Source organism: Ictalurus furcatus, chromosome 25 (genome assembly GCF_023375685.1).
Source record: "Ictalurus furcatus strain D&B chromosome 25, Billie_1.0, whole genome shotgun sequence".
Taxonomy (NCBI): Eukaryota; Metazoa; Chordata; class Actinopteri; order Siluriformes; family Ictaluridae; genus Ictalurus; species Ictalurus furcatus.
Window position 1 is genome coordinate 13,477,259 of NC_071279.1, and position 10,194 is coordinate 13,487,452.

Genomic DNA, 10,194 nt, shown 5'->3' on the forward strand with positions numbered 1-10,194 from the left:
ATTCGGGACTAAAGAAAAAATCTTTGGGGCAACAGCCCCCAATGCCCACCAGGTTACTCCCCTGGCAGCCGCGCAAAACGTGATTTATTTTAAAAATGCATTTTACTTCATATTGTTTTCTTTACAATAAATTTGTAATGCAAGTAACGTAATTTTATTGACATCAGTAACTGTAATCAAAGTATATCAATTTAAAATGTAATGCCTTACATTACTGCATCATCAGAAAAAGTAACAAAACGTGTTACAAAATAACACATTATACCCAAATCTGGTCACAAGTCTAGTCATAATTACTGTATAAACAAATGATTAAACAGGTTGTCTTAATAGTAAAATTAGAGCACATAATACCCTGCTTTTCATGTGGACCTGTGCTGTTGGTTCTCAGGTGCATCAAAGTGATCTGTTCATTTGCATCAATAGAAGTACAGCCACAGTAACACTGAGCAATGCATTTCAATTTTGCACAGTGAAATTTCCAGATGTGTGCACCTGTGAGTAATAAAATATTGTGAGCATAAAATATTGTCTGACGTTATAGAATACAAAACAAGGTTACATTTTTATAAGCAAGCAAATTATGTGCTGATTTGTGAATTGAATTGAAATGAAATTAATTAGTGAATTGATTTTTTTTAAGTTGACAGTACATAATTATGGAATGTTATTGCTATCGAAACACAAAAGAAATAAAAATAGATCTGGTGAAACAAGCCACGAGAGCATAGAATTATTAGTTAATTGGATGCAGCAGTTAATATAATGTGAATTCTACACAATCTGTGTATAGTGGAATATGAGTCTCCAATAACTGACAATACTTTTACACTTGAATTGAGTTGTCCAGTTGTCTTCACCAGGTAAAGAGGTATCCTTTGTTTCTGCTGTTTGACGATGAAAACATCGGATGAAGAAAAAACAGGAGTGTGTTACCAGTGCAACAGAACTACGATGATGCAGGAATGAACCAGGGTGTGAGAGTGTCCACCACTCGGTATAGAAATCCAAAGTAAAAGTCCATGTTGTGTGAGAAATCCATGCAAATATTTGAATAAGCCCCACCCAGGAAGCAGTAGAGCATGGTACTGCCCATGCTGATGACCACCATTACCAGGCACAGGACAAGGAAGAACAAACAGGAGTCTTCACCCACTTCATCTGTACATTAATATAATACAAATATTAATACTACTAAGTTGTATCACACCAAGTATAAAATAAAATTCCACACAAGAAAATCATACCATTTTCCAGTAAGGCATCTGTTTCACTGAAGCGGACTTTGAATTTGGAGGAGCTTCTAGGTGGAGAGGGACTGACAGGACTGCATTCCTCGGGACATGCTCTCTTCTTCAAGATGGAGATGAGACCACTGGAGGGAAAGGTCTACAATAACAAATGCAGATACCCATTAAATACTACACATCACTCAAGACCAAAACACTGAGGGAAAGTGTTGCATGGGTTTGTTCAACAACCACCAATCACATAGATTAGAAAAGCACTGCAAAAGGATTGAATTATCATATACAATTTTTATTACTGTGGTAATAAAAAAGAGTCACCACATGGGGTCAGTAGAAACAGCAATTAATTCATCATCTCAGCCTGCACCTGTCACTTTTAAGCATTTAACCATGTTAGAGCCATGACTTGGAATAAATGTCAAATGTTGTCTAATTGCACACAGTCCAAAGTAGCGAAACTTACTGAAGTGTCACAGAGGAGTTATTTCAGGCATTTGTTCGCACACAATATTTTATTTGATATAATGTAATCTATCTATCTAACTATATACAGACCATATATCTACAATGGTACTTGAAAGTTTATGAACGCTTTAGAATTTTCTATATATCTGCATAAATATGACACAAGTCCTAAAAGTAGATAAAGAGAACCCAATTAAACAAATGAGACAAATATATAATACGTGGTCATTTAATTACTGAGGAAAATGATCTAATATTACATATCTGTGAGTGGCAAAAGTATGTGTAACTTCACTTTCAGTATCTGGTGTGACCCCCTTTCCCGATTCCCCATCCCGATTTCTTCTGTTCTTGTGTATACCTCATACTAAATAGTTTTAGATTTTAGAATACAACATAAAACAAAGGCAACCTGAGTAAACACACAGCAAAGTTTTTTTATTGAAGCAAAAAAAAGTTATCCAAAACCACCCATGTGAAAAACTAACTGCCCCATAAACTTAAAATCTATTGTGCCACCTTTAGCAGCAATAACTGCAACCAAACGCTTCTGATAACTGGAGATCAGACTTTCACTTACTTCTTGGACTAGGATTTACTCCTATAATTTGGATCATTGTCTTGCTGCATAATCCAGTTGTGCTTGAGTTTCAACTTACGGACTGAAGACCGGACAATCTCCTTTAGGATTCTCTGGTAGAGAGCAGAATTCATGTTTCCTTCAATTATTGCAAGTTGCCCAGACCCTGAAGCAGCAAAGCATCCCCACACCATAACACTTCCACCACCATGCTTGACCATAGGTATGACGTTCTTTTTGTGGAATTTTGTGTTTGGTTCCACTTTCGATTCATCCGACCACAGATTATTCTCCCAATTGGTTTGAGGATCATCAAAGTACGTTTTGGCAAAATTCAAACGACTTTTTTAAATCCAGAAATGTCTGATCTGCATTACTCCCAAAGGCTTCTTTGCTTTTTCATAGTACTGTAATTAATGGGGATTTGTACATGAGTGGTTTGTTCAATTTAAATAAGTGTAACTGGGAAATGCTAACATAACCAGCAATGTTTGCTGTACCCTTTAATGTACAGTTTGTGTAACAATTTAATTTTTCTGAACATCCTTTGTTTAGAGAATGTAGTACATCACCCTGGTCTTTTGAGTGAGCACATTAGACAGTTACATATGCATAAGTATGCCATTTGAGACAATGCCTAGGTTTCCTTTGATTAGTCCAAAAGAGTGAATATATGCTGCTTTTCTCCTGAGGGCCTGTGTGTTATATAAGAGGCCCACACCCAGCCGATCCGCAAGTCATTACTTTCCCTCAAGATGTTTTCCACAAATTTCTGCTGCTGCCTGCTGTAAGTCCTCCAGACGCATTATAATATGTTGTTTTTTGAGACCTACTGGACTGACCAATGGAGTCAGATAACTAGAAGCAGATGCTTTGAGGTTTGGTCACTGATTACTGAACTGTAGAGCTGTTTACATCCTTAGCCAGGCAACTAAAGGTCTAAAATCCCAAATATAATGATAATATCTAGACTTACTGTGACACCAGTACAAATGTAAATTGATTCATAATGGAACTGCAATAGAGCAATGCATTTGAACCAGTTTGACAAATAAAATCGTCATCCATATAATTAGTAAAAATAAATAAATAAAATACTCGCTTCAAGGGTATATATTGAGGGTATTTTTTAGACTGAAAGGCTAACAAGTATTTGATGCACAAACCTACTTTTCAAGTCCTCTTACCTCCTCAACTTCAACTAGCTCAGTCAATTCCTCCCCAGATAACTTCTGTCTTCTGGCCACCTCCTCCTGCACCACCTCTGGCAAACTTTCAGCATCCAGAGCCTCCTCTGTGTTCTCTTCTTCATCCCCATTTTCCTCTTCTGGGTCAGTCCATGGCTGCTCTGTCCATTCCTTCATTTGAAAAGGATTTCCTGTACTTGTCTGCTGAACTGTAACACTCTCCTCGATTACCTGCTTTTTCAGTCTCAGACAAGCCATGTTATTAAAAAAAAAAAACAACTCAGAATTTGTGCAAAAACAGAGGAGAACTTTATATCTTACCTTATCCACACTGTGATTAGGTCTGGGGAGAAAGAAGCTGTGTGAGTTCAGGTATGTTATCTGCACACTTAATAATGATTACATTTACACTGCAGCACTATGATAAAGGACTTACTATAATAAATTACTGTTGTAGGTGTGGTAGATCAGCAGTACAAGACCGACTACAAAAACACACTCCTATAAAACTAGAAAATTGTACTGAAGGAAAAGCCAAAAATCATAAATTCAGGAATGCATTATTAATAAGGCGTGGTTTCTTGTCTAGACATGTTTTTTTTGGGGGGGGGGGGGGGGTGGTAGCTGTGTTCACCCTGCCATATAAACAAATCTATATTCAAGATTACCCAAAAATATCTACACAAGTTTCAAGGCTCATTAATATTGCTCAGTGAAAACCAAATGAGGGTTTTCGTTTACAGCAGGTATACAGAACATATAAAAACATACAGTATTGTACACCATCACATTCTTTTAGCTTTTTCAAATAAGTCCTTGCTCTCAGGTGTAAAACTAATATTGTTTGTGTCTGTTTGGAATGAATATGTATCTGGTCTCCAGAACTATGTTTACATTGCGTGAAAAAAAAAATCAAGCCTTTGACCCACATGATTTTATACCTTTGGTGTGTTCTACAGATGCGTTTCAGAGAGTTCATGCGCTTTGCCTCAGTCTCGGTATAGTGGATTGTCACATGAGAACAGTTATTGACTTGAGATACAGCCTTCCACTGGGATTCTGAATGCAACCATGGCAAGGCACACGCATACACACACAAACATACACACACTCACAAAATGAAAGTCTACTTTCACACTCAACAATGTCTACAATCATCATTACTATATTTGGCCTTTGCAATACTGATATTATATAATCAAGGATTTGCTGCATACTAATCACTAACCAAGCTTTTTTTTTCTCCAAACATCCTGACCAGCCTCAGATCTTCTAGATAAGAGTTGTGAATGTGGATGTTTGATAACCAACATATGCAAATAGCAAAATAATCCAAATAATGGTGTTTTATAACCTAAACATTGATCTCTAAAAAAAATCACAAGTTAACCAAGGCATTCAGTAGCATTGGCTTTGAGTGCTGTCAAGTTAATCACGTACATACTACTGAGGAAAAGAGGAAACCTAACTACAATCTCAAAGCAGTTTTGTATATTAGAACAGAGGTCAAGATAACTGCTATCTTGAACAGTGCTTAAGTGCTGTAATGTTACTGGAGAGCAATTTTAGGCCTGCAGTGTTCCATATTCAGTTTTTGATCTAATTATTTTGCAAAGAGTTTGCTACTGTGCTAGCTTTGAAGCCTTTTTTTAAGCATACTTACCCCAGTCCTTCTGCATAGAGACCAAGTTGGAAAGCAGTCTCTCATGATATAGCATCTCCAAATGCAGGAACTGAAATGCCCAATGATCTGCCAGAGTCAGCGAGTTAAAGCTAACACTAGTAGTAACATTCATAGTATGTAGTTGTGTATTGTATTGTATATTTCCTTTGCATACATTTTTTTTTTACTTAAAATATTTTAAAATAGATTTACCACCCTTTGAGACATGCTAAAACTCAACTCAAAATCCCACCCTCATTAGGGTTCCTGATCAATATGACTACAGTCATAACTCCATATTTTTGTAACACCATATAAAGGATACAGTCCTCTTCAAGAAAATAAGCTTCTGCTATCTATAAGAAAAGGAAGCTGTTAGAGGAATAAAAGCCTCCTACTTTAAGACAATTAGGTTTGTCTACAGAGTTCCTACAGTTGCAAGTGTTCATCTTAAAGCAAACATGGGTAACACTTGTACATGGGTACAAACATGGGTAACTGGAGGCTACATCCTGGAGATTGCTGAGGATGGTACCACTTGAAGTACCATGGAAATGGTTTTGGACGTCAATTCCACATGGACGTTCTCACTGTGGTTGCTGGGACTACAGTTGCTACTATGGCCTTGGGACTGCAAAACCACCTGCAGTTTTGCCATAATGAACTTTCTTTTACTTTCCCACTATCTGTTATTACCCAGATGAGGATGGGTTCCCTTCTGAGTCTGGTTCCTCTCAAGGTTTCTTCCTCATATCATCTGAGGGAGTTTTTCCCTCACCACCGTCACCACCCGCTCGCCCAATAGGGATAAATTCACACACTTAAAATCTGTATCCTGTGTTTATATGTTTCTGTAAAGCTGCTTTTAGACAATGTCCATTGTTAAAAGTGCTATACAAATCAAATTGAATTGAATTGAATTGAACTTGTGATCTAATAAATGTTCAATTTTAAGATGACACTTTTCAATATATCATGTTATCTGTTTCTGAAAACAGAAGGTTATGAATGTAACCACGGTTCTATGACAGCAAGTGTGGTGAGGATAAGAATCACGCAGCATTTTGATTCTGTCCTCTATTGAGGATAGGTATCACTCAAGCCCACTGCAGAGCACACTGGGTGCAATGAAGCAATATTCAACCTGTAAAATCTGATGAATCTGGACCATGACATCATGTTGCCACTTTACAAACATACAAAAGTCTGTGTGAGTGTGTGTGTGTGTGTGTGTGTGTGTGTGTAGAGTTTAGAGTAACTGATAAAATTCAACCATTTTAACTCTAGTAATGGCATGATGTTTCTGGGAAGCAGGAGGTGACAGTCTCATGCCTTCCAGGCCTGTGTGCCAAAGACATGTCTAGGTGGCACAGAAAGGTTTTTTTCCAGACACTGGGAATGGTATTTGAGCTAACCATATTTCCCTATAGTCTTCGTTAATAAACCTAATGATCTACTACAGTCCACTGCTCTGTTGCTTGAAATCTTGGATTGGACCCTGTAGGATTTCAGGTTGACTGCAGTTATGGGCATTATTTTTATTAAGAGCCAAGAGCAAACTGTGCCAGAGTATCAGAGGATGGATAATGAATTGTCAGCAGTATTTACAGTACCTAGCCTGCAATCTCAACATATCGCTGTAGATATCATGTTGGAGTTAGGGCACTACAGGTATTCCAGTCACAAATAATTTGGGCATTGATTATTGTCTACCATCCAACTCCATCAACTCACTGTCCTGCCCTGAAAGCAGGTATGACATTAAAAAAAAAGTGTGGATAACATAGCAAAAGAACTCGCATGCTGTTATAAATCCACACATTGAGGATTGTTGAGCCTGGTAGTACTGAAATCAGTTTCGGCAATTCCAAAGTGAGGCTTTAATTACTAATATTGCTAGTTCTGCAATCACTCAGGCTTGAAAATCATGTTACTATTAAGTCTAGCCTGTAAGCCTTTTAAGCCTGTAAAATCTGTAATGAACAGGAAAATAAAGCTTTCATATGGACTTGAATTGCCATTCTAAACATCTAACCTCTAATACATATTAGAAGGTTTAATGACAAATTCAACAAAATGAAAAAGAGTAATAATAATAATAATATTTAAGGGGTTTATATTTAATTTAATATTTAAATTCTTGCTTATGTATCAACAGTTGCAGTGAAAAACAATTATATATATATATATATATATATATATATATATATATATATATATATATGTCAATTCAAATAAAATATACCATAGGACTTTTTAACACACACATAGGACAATCTCTGGATCTGCTATTTCTATACGCATGACTGCACAATCATTTTACGGTTAATTAAACCCACCTGATGTAAGGAGTGAGGCAAGAGCATGTGATCTGTGTGTTCACCCAGAGAACTCAGTGTGTCTAAAAAGGCAGGACTGGGCCCTGGAGCACTAGTACCTACAACACATAATTAATATCACTACATCAGCAAGCCATCAAATGGCAAATATATTTTAAGCACTTTTTTGACCTTCTCTATCAGACTAAATGGAAATTCTCGTTGAGAAAACATACTATACATCATATTTCAGAAGATCTTTCATATGACAGTGTTACAGGTTTATATACAGTATATATTTTGGCACCCTGGCACTTTTCAATTTTCATATCAATTAAAATAAATAGAGAGGCGAGTTCTACACAAAGCCACTTGAAAAAATAAGAAGTTAATTTATTGGCAGCTTCGGAGGACAGGTTGCCTGCAGCTCCAACTGTAGCCACAAGCTGTTGCAAAGATAGCTCCAAGACATACAAGACCATGTACAAAGTGAGAAGATGAAAGGGACAAATAGACAACAACAATGGAATTTTACTTAAATTACTACATCATATAGTCACCACATGACTTCTCCCCTTAGTGGGGGGGGGGGGGGGTTAGGGGGGGGGGGGTGACGAAACTCCACACTGAGAGTAACCCAAGCTTCAGGAGCCTGGGGTTGTGAAATGGCACTGCTACTCACTGTGCCAGCATGCCACCTAATTCCATTATTTATTTTCAATAAGAAATGTCTAATATTTTACTCAGTTTTCTAATGTTGTACATTGAGAGTATAACATGGTAATGGACAAAACACTGCTTCATGTTTCAGCCCATCAACAAAAAATTGCTAGGCTATAAATAGGATATGACGTGGCATAAAAATTCTGACATACTTGAGACATGTTATGACAGACTGCAGTTGCAAATGTGTGCCATACATTCATGTGCATTAATAGGAATGAAAGCTGACCCTAGCCTAACCTTTCAGAAAGTTAGCGTCAAGAGGCTCTTTAGCTTGGAGTGGAAAGCCTAAGGCCTGTTCACTGCAGTGCACAGACAAGTTTACCTGATGCACTGCCATCTAAGGAGAACCTTATGGTGTCGTTCTCAGATTTCTCTTCAGGGTTGTTATTAATCAAGTGTTGTTTCTCCACTGGCCAATCCATAGTTCCTCTCATCATCAACTTGTGCTGGTTCTGATGAGAAACAGAGAGGTCTGAGCTGATGATGGCTTCAATACCATTGGGCCAGAGAGTGATATGCTCATCATGTCTGATCATGTCCTCTTTTGTTTTGGGGTCTCCCATATTCTTGCAGGTGACTATTCCTTATTCAATGTTCAAATCTGCCAATCAGAATTTTTTTATTTATTTATTCTCTATCATAAAAAACTTACTATTTTTGTAAACACAGCTAATATAAACCAATATAGACTTTATGTTTAAATATACTGTACATTATGGTATATAGCAACGTTGCACACCACTCCAAAGCATGATCCTAACTGATGGAATAAAGATATCATTCACATTACTGCTCTTATAATGCTGTTAAAAACAAAGCGTCTTATAGCTGCTCAAAAGTCTCACTTCAAATGCATATTAATTCAGCAGTTTTATTACTTGCTTTACAATTACCTGATAGCTTCTGTATTGTCTAGAGCATTTTTACATCTTTATTTTGTAGTACTGAAAATAATATGTTAGGCTACAAGAAGTCAGTTCACTCATACTGAACACAAGCTAATGTTAATGGGTTTTAATGTTAATTAAGTCGGCTTGTCCCATGAACTATATATATATAGAGTGAACTACATTCAAATTCACATTGTACCATAAAATGCCATTTATACATGCTGCAACCTGTTATGGACATATTTAATGTACTAGGCTTAAAAAATGATATTTTTACCTATAAAAAGATGCTCTTTTGGCTTCCTGATGAAACATGAAATCTGTGCATACAGTACATAATTAATGTGTAAGCTCTCAACATTATCTAGACAGCCTATGTAGTATATTCCGTTGCTCTATTTATTGCATGGTATGTCCCTTCACTCTGTCACACAGCCTGTGCCTGCTCTTCAGTGTTTCATTTCAGAGCTAAACAGTGTTTCGTAAAGTATAGGTCTACTTACATTTGTATTGCAAAGTGGACATGATAAGACCTGCAGCTGTACTCGTAGTCCAGTGGTTTTCTGTATACAAAGCTTTGCCTGGTTGACACAGACATCTGGAATCAGGTTTTGGGTTTGGCCTTTACAGCTGTGCAGTTGTTTTCCATGCGGACCAGGGGCGTATATTCTTTGAGCCCTTGTTCCATGGTTTTAGTAAGTTTTTAGTGCCACTTGCTGGCTCACTGGCAGAAGTGCACCATATGGCTAAATGCTTCCCAGAAAACACAGTTCATCATTCAGATAATCTATTTAAAATAATTGTGAGGATGGATCGGTTATGTGATGGACATTCAACTAACATTCGGAGGCAGATGCAGGACAAAGTAAAGTTCAGCGTTTTCATCAGCCATTTAGTGAGGATGTAGAAATGGTAAAACAAGAAAGAAAAACCCTGATATAAAGCCTTACTTTCTCTATTGTTAATATTGTTAACGTTAGACAACGAGTAACTTTGTTACTTTCAACCACCAGAGCATCCATACACATGTCCAGAAAATATGAATTAATGAATTAAAAGCTTTTTAACTTTTCTGTGGTTGTGAACTCTTCTTCTCACCCTCTGTTTAATAATCA

General features: G+C 37.0%; 1 protein-coding gene across 6 annotated transcripts; it reads right to left on the minus strand.

The window, feature by feature from the left end:
• Positions 1-877: 877 nt before the first annotated feature.
• On the minus strand, positions 878-9,739 carry cnstb (consortin, connexin sorting protein b). 6 transcript variants are annotated; one of them, XM_053614789.1, is made up of 10 exons: positions 9,583-9,739; positions 8,512-8,790; positions 7,485-7,582; positions 5,471-5,501; positions 5,146-5,232; positions 4,424-4,541; positions 3,804-3,825; positions 3,483-3,713; positions 1,248-1,389; positions 878-1,161 (listed from the first exon to the last, which is right to left on the minus strand). In XM_053614789.1, exons 2-10 carry the CDS (start codon positions 8,750-8,752, stop codon positions 950-952), a joined length of 1,182 nt encoding a protein of 393 aa, XP_053470764.1. In that variant the 5' UTR covers positions 8,753-8,790; positions 9,583-9,739; the 3' UTR covers positions 878-949. The 6 variants fall into 6 exon arrangements, with proteins under 6 accessions (XP_053470764.1, XP_053470763.1, XP_053470766.1 ...); XM_053614788.1 differs by having other exon boundaries at positions 3,483-3,716; XM_053614791.1 differs by adding an exon at positions 9,357-9,399 and having other exon boundaries at positions 3,483-3,825; positions 8,512-8,641.
• Between the last annotated feature and the right edge of the window lie 455 nt (positions 9,740-10,194).